At 33.1% G+C, this 16,714-nt stretch overlaps 2 protein-coding genes across 2 annotated transcripts; one reads left to right on the forward strand and one right to left on the reverse strand.

Moving 5' to 3' along the window:
* Positions 1–5,973: 5,973 nt before the first annotated feature.
* LOC114175095 (pentatricopeptide repeat-containing protein At2g34400-like) lies at positions 5,974–7,407 on the reverse strand. The gene is made up of 2 exons (XM_028059854.2): positions 7,328–7,407; positions 5,974–6,475 (listed from the first exon to the last, which is right to left on the reverse strand). The coding sequence occupies exons 1-2, from the start codon at positions 7,405–7,407 to the stop codon at positions 5,974–5,976; spliced, it is 582 nt and encodes a 193-aa protein (XP_027915655.2).
* Positions 7,408–10,713: 3,306 nt separating this feature from the next.
* On the forward strand, positions 10,714–16,562 carry LOC114176463 (protein NRT1/ PTR FAMILY 8.3-like). Its single transcript, XM_028061510.1, has 5 exons — positions 10,714–11,027; positions 11,956–12,061; positions 12,138–12,355; positions 13,039–13,595; positions 15,390–16,562. Exons 1-5 carry the CDS (start codon positions 10,977–10,979, stop codon positions 16,210–16,212), a joined length of 1,755 nt encoding a protein of 584 aa, XP_027917311.1. The 5' UTR covers positions 10,714–10,976; the 3' UTR covers positions 16,213–16,562.
* Positions 16,563–16,714: the final 152 nt, after the last annotated feature.

Here is a 16,714-nt window from a genome sequence, read left to right on the forward strand (position 1 = left end):
CATGAAATAATTTTGTGTTACACAAAATTGACAACAAAACGATTCATTATCTTTTTTTACATTAAATTGTAATATAAATAGAATATTTTTGGTTTAATTATGTCTTTGGTCCCCATTTTGGAGTCAAAATCTCAAAATGGTACCCAAATTTTTAAAAGTCTCAAAATGGTCCCTTTTTTTGTTGCAACGTCTCACGTTTGCCCTTCCCGTTAAGTCAAGGTTGACGCTGTTAGAGGGAGTGTCACGTGTCAGTTCCTCAATTTTTTGAATTTTTTTTATTAATTTTTTTTGAATTTTTTTATTTTGAATTTTTTTTGAATTTTTTTAAAAAAATCAAAAAAATTGCCACGTGTCAAGCTGTCATCGTGCCACGTGGCAGTGACAGTGACACGTGTCAGTATTACGCCACGTGTCATTTTGTTAGTCTCAATTTGGTCCCTTTATTTTAATTTGTCTCAATTTAGTCCCAATTTTTGTAAAATGAGCAATTTTGTCTCCCTTCAAATTGAAACAAAATTTAATTTTATATAAATGTTATACAAATATTTTTATTAAATTTGATATTTTTATTCAAATTGATATTTTTATTATATATTTTTAACATAGCTAAGTTTAGTTAAAATTATGTTTCACATTCAACTTTACTTAAAATTGTTTTCAAATTTTAAATTTATATGTGTTTTATTGTAACATGAACTAGGTAATTTATGATTTTTTTTTTCTATTAACATTATTTTCTATTAACAACTTTTAAACCATTTTAAATAAAGTTCAATGTAAAATATTAATTAAATGAACTTAATTTGGTTAAAAATTTTTACTTGAAATATCAATTTTGATGGAAATATTTGTGTACATTTATACAGAAATTAAATTTGATTTCAATTTGGAGAGGGACAAAATTGCTGAATTTTTACAAAAATTGAGACTAAATTGAGATAAATTAAAATAAAGGGATCAAATTGAGACTAACAAAATGACACGTGGCGTAATACTGACACGTGTCACTATCACTGCCATGTGGCACCATGACAGCTTGACACGTGACAATTTTTTGATTTTTTTAAAAAAATTCAAAAAAAAATTAAAAATAAAAAAAAATTAATAAAAAAATTCAAAAAATCGAGGAACTAACACGTGGCACTCCCTCTAACGGCGTCAACCTTGACTTAACAGGAAGGGTAAACCTGAAACGTTTCAACAAAAAAGGGGACCATTTTGAGACTTTTAAAAATTTGGGTACCATTTTGAAATTTTGACTCCCAAATGGGGACCAAAAGCATAATTAAACCAATAGTTTTTATACCTTAATGATGAATTATAATTACAATATCTAACGTCCTATTTAATAAATAAACTTAATTACATGAAACATGATATAGAATATTATGTAAAGACCACACAGTGAAGTATATCTGTATCCACCGCTATAGTCAGGGGCGGATGTTCATTGGAGCAAGAAGGGGCCATGGCCCTCCCAAATTTTGAATTTTTTAATTATATATATATATAATATTAAAATTTTATTGAATTTTTTAAATCATAGGTAATATATTTTAGGAATCGATGAAAATTAAATAGTGTATTTAATGTTAATAGATAATAAAGAATAAAAATATTTAGGTTTAATTTCTCGTTTGGGTTTTGTTTTTGTCAAAAAATTGACAATAGGATTATATTAATCACATCAACAAAGCAAATTATTCATATTAAGAGTTTCAATTTTAATGAAACAATCATCTACCCGTTTAAGGAAATTTAAGTAAAAGACCAAATTGCATTAGTTTTTCAAAAATTTGGGACCAAATAAAGACTAAAAAGATTGGAGGACTAACTTAATAGTTTTAAACAGAAACATAAATCAAAAAAGTACTTAAACCAAATATTTATTAATATAATTTTTATTTTCCTTCATATTTTCTTTTTAGTTTTTTCACAAATTGTAATAATATTTCATCTCATACATTTTCCTTTTGTATTTTAAGAAAAAAAAGTTAGACACAAAATTATTTTTGCTTTTATTTCTCATCTATCCTTTTCCTTTCTTGTTTCATGTCTCACTTGATAATGAAAACATTATTTTTTATCTCATTAGCTTTTTGTTTATCTATTTTTTATGAATATAAAAAAAATGTATCATGTATTTTTTTCATAATTGACTTTTAATTGTGACTTAACTATAATATATTTTTCTTTTAATAATTATGTGCCTCAATTTTTTATTAAATTATGACAAATTTTTTTTAATATTATGTACAAAAAATATACATTGATAAAGAATAAAAGAATAAATTCATTATTACAAAGTGATAAAAAAGGAAATTATTGATGAAAACAAGATAGATTATACTTCTTCACATATTTGAAAACATTATAATCAAATTGTTTAGTAGAGAAACAATTTTTTAAAACATTATACTAATGACAAAATATAATGATCTCAAAATTATATTATTTTGGCCCCTTCAACATTTTTGGTCAAGATCCGCCATTGGTTACGGTCATCCAAAAGTAAACTTAGAAAAGGTATCTAAAGCACACCAAGATGTTATGAACAGAAATAAGAACAAAAGTTTGATAATTATCCAATAATACATGCTCATAGAGCAAGATAGTACATAGGCCATAGTGCCTTAAAGAAATACTCGGAACAAGGGAATCCAAACCCAAGATTAGCTACATTGCGAAGTTTCCATCACCATGATGACCACTGGAGGTTCCCACATATGCTCACATCAATAAATTGATGATCACCGCAAAAAGAAAAAACCACACACAAAACACACAAGCAAACAAAAAGGTTAAGTCAGAGTAAAAAGGTTTTATCATATAATTAAGCATGCAAGGTAAAAGTCAAGAATACATGAATCAACCAAACATGTGATAACAAACAAGCAAGACTCTAAGACTCAATTATCCGGATATATATAGTCAGTCGGATTCACTAGATGCTTGCACTTGTGGTGGCCTTTATTGCTCTGCAGAGCCATTGCCAATGGGTTACACCTACCACGCATAAGGTTAGCCTTCAAACATTTAAGGCCATTATCCTGCCAAAGACTAGGGCCTCCTACTACTCTCACTACTTGAGTCAGTACGCTCTACGTGAGATTAACTAACTTTTTAGAGCTTCAGAATGCAATCCTTACTTGAATCCTTACTCAATTATATACTGAGGCACCTCACGAAATCTTAGTGAGAGGTTCGTGGAATTACGTCCATTACTTGAGGCACCACCATGAGCTCTCACCAAGAGGGTCATGAAATTATGTCCATTACATGAGGCATCACCATGAGCTCTCACCAAAAGGGTCATGGAATTACATCCATTACATGAGGCACCACCATGAGCTCTCACCAAGAGGATCATGGAATTACGTCCATTACACAAGGCACCACCATGAATTTTACCAAAAGGGTCATGGAATGACGTCCATTACATGAGGCACCACCATGAACTTTGTGCTTTTCTTATTTGTCTTGCTCAAAGTTTTTATCTCAATCATCTCCTTCCATTAGAGTTTAACTTTCTTATTTTTTTAGTGCTTTAATTGATTGTCCCTAGGTTCTTAAGTTTTGTCTTAGTTGTATCCTTCCTTGTTTTCGTTTGGGGTGTTGTCTGGATCTCTTGAAAGGTGCTTGATAAGGTTTCTCTTTGATTGAAAGATATTTCACTATCCTTGGGAAATGCATGAGTGTGGCCTTGCTTTGGGGTGGGAGAGTGACCTTTAAACACTTAGGAAAGTGTTTGTGTGACCAGCCTTGGTCTCGGGTGTTACTGGAATTCACATCCCATTTAATTTCGCTCTTGCTTTGATCTTGGGTTAGGCAACCCTGCACCATTGGAATGTGGTTGCTCTCGGGTTTAGCCTCCCCACACGCATCTAACTTTCAATTTTTGTGTTGTTTTTGGTTTGTTTTATAGGTCAATGGATCTAAGTCAAGTTTTGGAAGATGTCTGCGAAGAAGAAGAGGAGTTAGAGTCTCCATACTACCCTCCTATTGTCACACTTGTGGCTACTCAAACTACTATAGGAGATCTTGGTTCATTTTTGCAATAAATGGAAATCAACCGTAGAGAAGATAGTATCAATAGTGAGAGGGCTCTTCAAGCTCACATGCAATACATGGAACAACAACAAATCAACATGCAACAAGTGCAGCAACAACAAATCAACATACAACAACAATTGCAACAACAACTCCAAAGAATTGAAGTGGGAAGAGGACGAAGAAGATCCCCATCCGAGGAGTCCCATGATAATTAAGGAAGGACAAGAAGACCCAATGATGGTGGTGATATGAGACGCCAAATGCAGCCCCCAAGACAACCTCCTTCCATCAAAATTTCAAAATTTAAGGGAGAACATGGTCCAAATGCTTACATGGAGTGGGAGCAAAAAGTGGATCAAATTTTTAACATTCATAGAGTTAGTGAGCAAAAGCAAGTTGACTTAGTAGTTTTAGAATTTGAAGAGTATGACATGACTTGGTGGCATCAAGTTTATATGGACATTTATAACCAAGAGCCACGCGCGGCTTCTTGGATGGACATTAAAGTTAAAATGTACGAACGATTTATTCCTTCAATCATAGGAGAGAGACTCTTTTGAAGCTCCAAAGGCTTCAACAATGGTCTATTTGTGTTAAAGAATATTTTAAGTTGATGGAGTCCATGCTCTTAAAGGTAGGACTCCAAGATGAGCATGAAGAAGAGAAAGTGACTAGGTTTGTGAGTAGTCTAAGAAGGGAAATCCAAGATGTAGTTGACTTGTATGAGTACTCCACTCTTAGCAAAGTTTTGCACTTGACCTTGAAAGTTGAAAACCAATTGAAAAGAAAACAAAAGGCTAAGAAGAGTACTTCTTACAATGACTACTACTCTAAGCCGTAGAAGGGTAAAGAGAAAAAGGAATTCAAAGCACCTTCCAAATCCTCCCAAGATCCCACACCTGAAACAAATTCAACTAGGACCATGCATGATAAACCAAATTCTCCACAAGATACAAGAGCTACTTCTATCAAATGTTTCAAATGTTTAGGCTTTGGACACAAAGCCTAAAATTGTCTTACTAGAAGGAACATGATATTGAAATCTAAAGGAGAAGTTGAAAGTGAACCTTCTCCCACTTCTTCCCCTAAAAGTAGTTCTTCACACACTTCTTCCACTTCAAGTGAAGATGAAATCAAACCCAATGAAGGAGGTCTTTTAGTTGTGAGGTGTATGTTGGGCCAAGTTCCAAAAGAATTTGAATCTCAAAGGGAAAATATTTTTCATACAAGGTGCCTCATCAACAAAAAGACTTGCTCCCTCATTATTGATGGAGGAAGTTGTGTGAATGTGGTTAGTACAAGGGTAGTGGACAAACTTGGCTTGGAAACCATCCCTTATGCCAAACCCTATAAGTTATCTTGGCTTAATGAGAATGGTGAGATAAGTGTTGATAAACAAGTTCTCATCACCTTTTCCATTGGAAATTACAAGGATTAGGTCTTATGTGACTTAGTGCTCATGGAAGCAACTCATATACTTCTTGGAATGCTATGGATATTTGACAAAAAAGCTTTTCATTATGGCCATACCAATAATTCTCTTTTAACTTCCAAGGCAAGAAGATTACATTATTATCTCTATCTTCTAAGGAAGTGAGTTATGACAAAAAACAAATGTTTGAGAAAAGAAAGGAAGAGAATACACAACTAAAGGCGCACGCCAAGGATGTTAAGAAGAGCTTGATCTCTTTCAAAGGAGTTAAAAAGGTAACGCTTTCTCAAAAATAAGTTTTTCTTGCTTATCCAAGTGAGTATTCTCCATCCTTTCAGGATCCTCCTCCTAAGTGTCCTCAAGACTTGTCTATAATCTTAAATGAATTCAAGGATGTTTTTCTAGATCCCCCAAAAGGGCTTTCACCTCTAAGAGGCATAGAACATCAAATTGACTTAGTCCAAGGATCATCTTTGCCTAATAGACCATCATATAGGACCCATCCTAAGGAGTCCATTCAATATGATGGAAATGCTGAACTCATTAGGCCTTATTCTACTCCTCATCATTTCCTTAAATAAATCTACAACCTCACCTCTCAGCTCACTTTGCACATAACAAGAGAACAAGGCATTCCATGAAACAACATTTTGTTCCACAATTCCACCAAATAACCTCTTAGAATCATCTAGCAACCCACACTTGGCATACATAACAACCAAAGTGTTACCAACAAAACCATCAGACCCGAACCCTTTGACCATAACCATCCTATGAACCTTCCTCCTCGTGTTCAAATCTCTCTTCATCGAGCATGCCTTAAGCACACTTGGGAAAGTATACTCATTGCACTTAACACCCAACAAGAACATCTCATTAAACACCAACAGTGCCTCCTCCACAAATCCATTTTGCACATACCCAGATAACAATGAAGACCAAGAAACCACATCTGGCTCAGAACTTTCATCAACCAGCTTGCGGGCATACCTAAAACGACAACACTTGGAATAGAGAGTTACCAGGTAGTTTTTGAGACTTGGATGGCGGGAAAATCCAAACTTAATCAAGTGGCATGGAGTTCCATACCTGAAGTTAGCGACTTTGCAGCAACAAATTGTGATAAGAGGTTTGAATAGGATACTGAGAGCTTTGGGAGGCTTTGTGAATCTTTATATGGCTACAGGAGACGCGGTTTACACAATGGGGGGTTTGAAAGGCATGTAGAGACATTGAAGAGTACTATGAAGCATGGTAGTAACTATCGTATGATTCACGATACAACTGCCCATTAATTTTTGCTTTTCTCTCGTTCGTGCATGCTCTATGCACCTGTTATATGCCTTCGCGATTTAAGCTCGCGGTGGTCGCACGGTGGTGCAACGATGGTCGCGTGGTGACCTTACTTGGGTAAATTTGTTGTGATCTATTTTGATGACATACTCGTCTATATTGTGTCTAGAAAGGACCATTTACAACACTTAAGGAGTGTGTTAGAGACCCTAAGGAAGCAATCTTTATATGCTAACATGAAGAAATGCGTCTTTGGCATGGATCATGTGATTTTCCTTGGGTTCAAGATTAGCAAACATGGAGTCCATGTGGATCAAAAGAAAGTTAGGGCCATCAAAGATTGGCTCACACCTAGGAATATGAGTGAGTTAAGGTCTTTTCATGGGTTGGCTAGCTTTTATAGGAGATTTGTAACTAATTTTAGCACCATAGTTGCGCCCTTGAATGAGTTGGTTAAGAAGGGTGTTGACTTCAAGTGAGGTTTTGATCAAACAAAGGCCTTTGAAACTTTAAAAGAAAAATTGATCAAAGCACCACTCCTAGTCCTACCCAATTTTTCCAAAACCTTTGAAATAGAGTGTGATGCCTCCAATGTGGGCATTGGGGATGTGCTCCTCCAAGAGGGTCATCCCATAGCCTACTTTAGTGAAAAGCTCAAGGGAAGTCTACTCAATTACATGATAAAGAGCTTTGTGCTCTTGTGAGGACTTTGCAAACTTGGCAACACTATCTTCTATCTAAAGAATTTGTGGTCCATAGTGATCATGAATCTCTTAAGTTTTTGAAGAGCCAAGGCAAACTTAACAAAAGACATGCAAGGTGGGTAGAATTTCTAGAGCAATTCCCCTATGTGATCAAACATAAACAAGGAAAGACCAACATTATGGCGGATGCGCTATCAAGAAGGCACACTCTCATTTCCATGCTTGAAGCCAAGTTTCTTAACTTTGATCATATTAATGAATTGTAAGAAAAGGATGATGATTTCGCACCTATCTATAGTGAATTCCACCAAGGGGAAAGCAAAGACTTTTACCTCTTGAATCAATATCTTTTTATAGGTAAAAGGCTTTGCATTCCCTAAGGTTCTCTAAGAGCATCACTCATAAGAGAAGCACATGAGGGCGTAGGGATGGCAACGGGGCAGGGCGGGGACGGGTTTCGCTATCCCATACCCATCCCCGTAAAAACAATTCATCCCCATCCCATACCCAAATCTAACGGGTATCAAACTTTTGTCTCATCCCCATCCCCATCGGGTATTGGGTATAATCTTGTACCCATACCCGTACCTATTTTCTTACTACTTTAATATCAATTTTAATTAATTTTTATAAAATAATAAAAATTACGATAAAGGAAACATAATATTATCAAATATTCAATATTAGGAAGATGCTTATTAAATTTGCAAACATTAATGAAACCTAGTTGATCAAATTTAAAAATATTTTTAAGAAAAATATAAAAGGAAAAAAAATATTCAAATTAAAATATATTAAATGTTTGTTTACTTCAATTTTTAAAATTATAATGAATATATTTTTTATACATTAATAAAAGTTATAATACATGACTCGATCAAAATGACACAAAGAACAAATAATAAACATAAGGTTAAATTATACCTTTGGTTCCCATTTTCGTAGCAAAATATCAATTTGGTCCCTCAAATTTTTTTATGGTCCCTATTTTGGGAAATTTGATGCAATCAAGTCATTTCCGTTAGTGGTGTACTAACGACATTAAATGGGGTGCCACGTGTTAGTTCCTGGATTTTTTGAAATTTTTTTTGAAATTTTTTTGATTTTTTTTTGATAAGTTTTTATGGTCTGTCTTTAAAATCTTCAAACGTTTCAATTGAGTCTTTACACTTAAGTGTGATGCTTAACTATGTAATACATTGTCACCTTCATAAATAGTGCCACATAATATTTGTTACAAAAGACGGTGATAACAAGATCTTTTTCAAATATTTACTGTATTTAACAAAAATAGTTTTTAAATTTAATTAAAATTATAAAATTAAAAACAAATAAATATATAAATAATTACAAAAGTATGAAATATGTAACTGAAAAATTATAAAAACAAAAATTAAAAAATATAAAATTAGAAAAATCAACAAATTACAAAATTATAAAAATACAGAATTTTATAATTACAAAATTATAAAATAACCAAATATAATTTTTATTTCATAATTTTATAGTTTTAGTTTTAGAATTTTATAGTTTTATAATTTATAATCATAAAACTTTAAAATTACAAAAAAATGAAAAATTATATTTGTATATTTTATAATTTTGTAATTATAAAATTATATGTTTTTATAATTTAATAATTTGTTAATTGTTGTAATTCTATATTTTATAACTTTAAATTTTATACTTTTGTTTTCATAATTTTAAATGTAGATGTTTTATATTTTTGTAATTTTTTTGTAATTTTAATTAAATTTAAAAATTATTTTCATTAAATACAATAAATATTTGGAAAAGATCTGGTTATTAGGGTCTCTTGTAACAAAAATTATGTAGTAACGTTTATGGAGAGTAACAATATAAGTGAAAAGGAAGGTCAACTTGAACCAGAAGTCAAGAAGAGTTATATTGAATTTATGGTCAAACTAAGTTAAGTTAGATTCAAAAATAGAGTTAAGTTCGTTGTAAATTAGAAATTAAATTACTTTATCCAAATAAAAAAATTAAAATTTAAAATATTTCAATTACATCATTCAATTACTAAGTATTTTAATTTTTTTTGAAATTATTGAAATTTATCGTCCAAACACAAGATTAGTAATTAGATCCGAAAGATTTGTAAAAAATAGAAAAAAAATATATGAGAAAAAAAAAAGTCACATTAAGCTGTTTATTTTAGAAGAAATTGTATAAAGGTAAAAAACAAAAATACTCAACTCTACTTTTATTTTAGGGAAAATAAAGGAAAAATAATTGGTACAAAAATTACATATATTTGTTTACTTGTTATCGGCAAATCTGAACATGGTCGATATTGAAGGCATGTGCATTCATTTTGAACAAATAATAGACAGATAATGGATAACGATCTTCTGTAGTTGAGATATTTCAGATTAAAAATGGTTTGACCACATGTTTCATTCATTGTTCAACAAATTATTTGCTTACCTAATCTATCAACGACCAAGATAAATATTAAAAAAGAAATAAATACCACAAAATAATATCTAAACTGCCTCAAAAAAATATCTATTTTATTAATTAATCATGTATAATTATTATTGTTATTTATTTTATTCAATTCAATCTACTATTAATAAAATGGTTATGGTTAGCAAATAACAGATGAACAGATGACACTGACATTGCTTTAACAAATAAAAGAGTAATATTATTAGACTTTACTGAACATTAAAAAATTACATTACGACTTTTTGTAAATCGAAAAACTTAATTAAACCTTTTTATTAAAAGTAAGATTAAATAAAATAAATAATATAATCAACAGAAAAAATAATTACTTTTAAGTGTTTTTCAACGCACACATACTTTATATATATATATATATATATATATATATATATATATATATATAAATATATATATGTATGTATATAAACATGTAAATCATTAGAAGACATTAAAAATACTATTAATAAAATGTAATTGTTTTTGCATGAAGTTTAAATTTGTCTTCACTCTAAGGATCTTGATAAACTTTTAATAAAATATATTGATGACATCTTTTTTTTGAAAAACAACTCCTAACCAATTAACCACATCAAAGGGAGTTTATAAATAAAGTAATTTGAAGTGCTAAAAAAAGGATGACAAAGGTGTTTAATTACATTAGACGACAAGTTGTCACAAGAGTTTGTTGTTTGTTGTGAGTGACGCCATCTTATGGGAAAATAGATAGAGCTCAGATATTTATTTTTTATTTATTTGTTTATTCGTTATTTAATTTATCTGGGTTGCTTCCTCTCTCGGATTTCTCACGGTGGTGTGGGTTCGATTGAGGAAGACGACACCTTTCACTCTCTCTCTCTAATCTCATAACTTTGCGTCTCTCTCTGAAACAAACTCCATTGTTTTGCTTGCAACTTGCAAGTACTATCTGAAAACAATTGCGGCGTTTCTTACGCATTCCGAGGAAAAATCTTTTTTTAATTTCCATTAAATTCAACATTCCATACTCGCGATAGGAACGAGTTATGGGTTCCACGGAGAATGATCTATCGCTCGCTGAAGAGGCTCTTCTTCAGGTCATCTTCTTCCCCTACCTTTTTTCAGTAGCCATGTTCAATTGTTGTTGTTAATTTGATTTTTTTTATTTTTTTATTTCTGTATTCAATCAACGTCCTCGTAAGAGCGTTTTGACTTGGTCTAGGTTCTATAATTTTGTAATTTATGGTTCATACGAGGAGTTTAATTCAAAATTACTTGTGTTTTGTGTTTGTTTTGTGGATGTCGCTTATTAGCGAAATTTGGATGTGATGAATCGTTTATCTCTTCATGTTATAAGTGCTTGGAAATGTGGAATGAAAATTGGTGCAAGGTTTAATCGGTTAAAGAGATATCTTTGGCTGTCATATGGAAGGATTTTTGGCTGTCATATGCAAAGAAAATTATATTCATTACATTCAGGAATAATGGGATGAAAGGATTTTTCAGTGATTTGGTAGGGTAAATAATTGCTGCACCTCTCCATTTTTCCCTATCCTTTTGATTTTCATGTGTGTGTGTGTGTTTTTTTTTTTGGATATAGTTGTAACTCAAACTCAAACATATGAAGTGCACTGACAATTTCATCGGTTTGTCTGCTGTTCCCTTTTCGTATTGGTCGTCAGTAATTTGTTTGCACTTTGATATTTTGTAGTTGTAAGTAAAACATGAGTTTCTTGTCTAAAATTATGTTACTTGATTTGGTAAAATAAAATATCAGTCACAACCAAATGTTTCAATAGTGTGCCAATGTCATGCGCCTTATTTTTATATTCAAATCTACTATTTAGTTAATTTTCCATTTTTTTGCTGTCCTGGTTTCCTATACTCTTGCTGGTCAAACATAAAGTTGTGGGGCAACGGAATATTTTATATAGCCAGTGTCTTTCTTGTCTCTTCCTTGTTTGAATCTTTGCCAGAACGTGGTATTTTTCACCATGATGAACAGTTGGTTGTTTTATACTGAAGGACGAAGAGAGAAAACAATACACAGGAGATGGATCAGTCGACTTTAAAGGGAGGCGTGTTCTTAAGCAGAACACTGGCAATTGGAAAGCTTGCCCATTTATCTTAGGTAAGTTTTGTCATTGCCTTAGGCTTAAGAGATTATTCTTTTTGTTGATTGCATTTTTATGTAATGTGAATTGCAGGCAACGAGTGCTGTGAACGTTTGGCATACTATGGCATTGCAACAAATCTTGTTACCTATCTTACGCAGAAGCTGCATCAAGGAAATGTCTCTGCTGCACGAAATGTCACCACTTGGCAAGGCACTTGCTATCTTACACCTCTCATTGGAGCCGTTTTGGCAGATGCATACTGGGGACGATACTGGACAATTGCTGTTTTCTCCATGATTTATGTCCTAGTAATTACTAACAAAGCAAACTTAATTTTTCTTATCTAATAAATTTCTACACACATCCCTCTCTTGATATACTGCTGGAAATGTCCTACTCAATTTCATTGAGATAAAGCAAAGTACATGCCTGCCATGCACTGAGGATTTATCTATGAATAGAATTTGTGGACGCAGTCAAGGAATATTTTTGTACTGTTTTACTTTGTAATTTTTAGTGCTGATAGGCTGTTATTGGATCATTTTCTAGGCATTGCTTATGTGCAGAATATGAATTCTCTTACATTGCTTGTCACGACATAATACAAAAAAAAAAAACAATAGTGAAGGGTGTGGAAGAATGGCAAATATTTTGCTGTCAGAAAAAAAATGGAAAAAGGAGAATTAGAAGACCAGTTTTGAGTGTACTTTGATTCAAACTTCTTTCTTCCATTGCACTGCTCTACTTAATATGCAAGTTTCTTACCATGAAATAAGGAACTTTTACAGATTTCTCGAGCACTGAATATAATTTTCAAATGCATCATCACATTTGAGAAGTTATAGGGTTAAAATCTGGAACACTTTGGATTTCTATATTAGCATATTGGTATTCTTTGTCATCATTTTGTTTATGTGCATATTGCTTCTATATGCTTTGTTGTTTAGTGGTCTATACATATTTTAATATGTAACATGGTCGTTTCATCCAGGGAATGGGTACATTGACTCTTTCTGCATCAGTTCCTGCACTCAAGCCTGCAGAGTGTCTGGGTACATCTTGCCCTCCAGCTACTCCTGCACAATATGCTGTGTTCTTCTTTGGTCTCTACCTGATTGCACTTGGGACTGGTGGTATAAAACCATGTGTGTCATCTTTTGGGGCAGATCAGTTTGATGATACTGATGCCAATGAAAGGATTAAGAAGGGATCCTTTTTCAACTGGTTTTACTTTTCTATCAACATAGGTGCCTTTGTATCCAGCACTTTTATTGTTTGGATTCAAGAAAATGCTGGGTGGGGTCTTGGATTTGGCATTCCTGCTTTGTTTATGGCGTTAGCCATTGGGAGTTTCTTTTTAGGAACGCCCCTTTACAGGTTTCAAAAACCAGGTGGGAGCCCTATTACAAGAATGTGCCAGGTTGTGGTAGCATCTGTCCGGAAGCGAAATCTGGTTCTCCCTGAGGATAGTAGTGTCCTATATGAGACACCAGATAATAGCTCTGCTATTGAAGGAAGTCGAAAACTGGAGCATAGTGATGAACTAAAGTAATTTTATTTCACTTTTACATTTACTGTTGAAGTACCATTAACTAACATGGTCACAAACTCACAATACAGGAAAAGGAGTGTCTTATTATGCATGTTAACTTATTCCTGATATTCTATTTAAAGTGCAATTTGTCTTCCAACCAAATTCAAACTTGATTGTTTAAGGCTACTGCTGATTGCTAAATAGAGACTGTTCATGTTAGGCTCTGACAAAGCAATTACAGTTAGCTAGACCTTTAGTGCTTAGGCCTTATCACACAAGATAAGGCCCGATGAGATGGGAATAGGATAACCAATATTAGGTGTTTGGAGTGCATAGTAGAGAGCACAACACTATCTGGTTTTTTACTCTCGTGAGACAATTTATTGTGACACCCCACTGTAACCTTTGTTACACCTCTTTTTCTACTCTAGACTGTTGCCATATATTGTTACCCATAAGCTGACATCCCCTCATTAGACGCCATAGTTGTCACAATCATCGAAGTTGGAATACTTTGTGGTGAGTACAGACAATTTCTAACTTCTGTAACACCTTTGTGCTTCTAATGGATTAATTCATAATCTCATCCAAATTTCAAAGGATGTGCACATTTCCAAATCTTTTAGGTGCAGGTTTGTGACTAACTAAAACCATCATCTTTAAATATGTATCAAATGCCAGAAAGACACAAAGATGTTTGAGACTGTCACTAACTGTCTCATAATGGAGATTTCTTTTGTTCCCAATAGAAAAATATTATTCTTTTCCTTTATTTTTTTCTGATTTTTTTTTCCTATCTCAAATTCCTTTCCTCACATCTCTCTGGTTCTATGGTTGAAGTTTATTGTCAGGTGTGTTTCCCCATGTCTGTGAAATTTTTTCGAGTTACAACAGAAAAGAAAACAGTTGCATTAAAATTTTGGTAGCGTCTTGGTATGGAAAATTTAGTGAAAAATTGAATGTCTTAGTTAGCATTCGACAAAACATGATAGTTTTAAATACTTATTTGGTGAATAGTTTTTATCCTACCCCTTCTTTATCCAGTGAATCTTATCCTTTCCAGTGTGCTAAATAAGGTCTTAAACGTAAGGGAGTACAAAAACGCCCGGTATACATAAATTTTATTAATGCTGATTAAATGTACTGGTATATATTATTGCTGTCGTTTTGATATCTAGGAATATAGGTAACACGTTTTCTTTCTATTTCTCTTTGCCCGTAAGTTTGTATTGCAGTGTGTATTTGATATGGAACTTATGGAAGCAAATATTTTTGAGAAAAATAATCAACGTATGCTTATCTGATTATTATTTCCTCATTTTGTTGCCTTCTTATTCATGATTAAATTTTTCCTTCATGGCTCAACATTGCACATAATTGTCTCCTATTCTGAATTCTGAGAAGTGACTATACAAAGTTTATTTGCTTGTCTAATTTGGATGTTATCAAAGAATGAGCTTGCTATGTTTAAGAATTTGTTTATTCAAGAGGGATAAAAAATACATCAGACTGTTGCTACTCTTCTGAGAAGGATACTGGCAGATTTATTGTTGTTTTGGTTTTCTTTTCCCTAAGAATATTATGGTGTTGGATAGATTTCCTATAAGTTCTAATCAATTTTCTTTTAGAAAATTATTATTAAATTGAGAGGTCCTCAACTAAAATTTAAATTTTTTATCTATTGTCCTAATAATGTTTTTCTATTCTACTATCGATAATAGTTGAAGTAGCCTTATCCTCTTCAGAAGATTTTACACTCAATGTTGTCCTCTATTGTCTAAAACCCTATTTCTTTTATTTCATTGAAGGTGTCTTGATAGGGCGGCTATAGTGTCTGATGCTGAGGGCAAAACTGGTGACTATTCTAACAAATGGAGAATTTGCACCGTTACACAGGTGGAGGAATTGAAAATCTTGATTCGCATGTTTCCAATTTGGGCTACTGGGATTGTTTTTGCTGCTGTTTATGCCCAGATGTCAACATTGTTTGTGGAACAAGGGACGATGATGAAAACAAATATTGGTTCCTTCAGGATTCCTCCTGCTTCCCTCTCAAGTTTTGATGTGATAAGTGTTATTTTCTGGGTCCCCGTCTACGACAGGGTTATTGTTCCCATTGCAAGGAAATTTACCGGCAAAGAGAGGGGCTTTTCAGAGTTGCAAAGAATGGGAATTGGCCTTTTTGTTTCAGTCCTGTGCATGTCAGCAGCTGCTATAGTGGAGATTGTACGTCTGCAGCTTGCACAAGAGCTTGATCTTGTTGATGAACCTGTTGCTGTACCCCTTAATATATTTTGGCAAGTCCCTCAGTATTTCTTATTGGGGGCAGCAGAAGTATTCACATTTGTGGGGCAGCTTGAGTTTTTCTATGACCAATCCCCAGATGCCATGAGGAGTTTATGCAGTGCCTTGTCTCTTCTGACTACTTCTCTGGGGAATTACTTGAGCTCATTTATTCTTACAGTAGTCACTTACTTCACCACACGAGGTGCAAATCCTGGATGGATTCCAGATAACTTGAACAAAGGTCATCTCGATTACTTTTTCTGGCTTTTAGCTGCACTTAGCTTGTTAAATATGTTGGTGTACGTTGTTGCTGCCAAAAGGTACAAGCAAAAGAGGTCTGCTTAAGATTTTTCAAACATTTATTTGAACTGGAAGGACGTTCTGCTATTTCCGAATGTCAATGTCGTGATTGTTCTGTATGTGGAATAATGATGTTCTGCAATTATGTACGTTTCTTTCACTTAAAAAGGAAAATCTCTGTCATGCCCACTTCAAAACAGTCTGCTCTCTGCACTCTCATGAAGCCTGGAAGTTATGAGATTACATGATACTCTTGTAAGCTTATTATTGGAAGTTAATGTTCAACTTATCTACATTGCAACATTCACACTTGTAATTATTGATGTACAAAAGGTTGATGCTACTTTTATGTGCTCCTCGTTTCATAATTCCAACAAGGATTGTTTGTCGTTTGAGTTGCGTGCAATTAGTTATCTTAAAACCCTACCATATATTTAGAATCCAATTCCCTCTCACAATTCATACTTTTTTCTCTGACTACATTTGCTAGACTGGAATAATTGTGTCAATAGATTCACACTGTTTTACAGTTTAACTAATGACTGAG

Source organism: Vigna unguiculata, chromosome 3 (assembly GCF_037176805.1).
Source record: "Vigna unguiculata cultivar grain cowpea cultivar isolate G323 ecotype 2 chromosome 3, ASM3717680v1, whole genome shotgun sequence".
NCBI lineage: Eukaryota > Viridiplantae > Streptophyta > Magnoliopsida > Fabales > Fabaceae > Vigna > Vigna unguiculata.

Bases quoted from the DNA above. Each gene is read 5' to 3' on its own strand.
- LOC114175095 (XM_028059854.2), bottom strand. From the start codon at position 7,407: ATGACCCTCTTGGAGGAGCACATCCCCAATGCCCACATTGGAGGCATC. The intron at 6,476-7,327 runs GTAGGACTAGGA...TTGTCGTTTTAG, and splicing joins AAAGGTTTTGGAAAAATTGG to GTATGCCCGCAAGCTGGTTG.
- LOC114176463 (XM_028061510.1), top strand. From the start codon at position 10,977: ATGGGTTCCACGGAGAATGATCTATCGCTCGCTGAAGAGGCTCTTCTT. The intron at 11,028-11,955 runs GTCATCTTCTTC...TTTATACTGAAG, and splicing joins CTGAAGAGGCTCTTCTTCAG to GACGAAGAGAGAAAACAATA. The intron at 12,356-13,038 runs GTAATTACTAAC...CGTTTCATCCAG, and splicing joins TCTCCATGATTTATGTCCTA to GGAATGGGTACATTGACTCT.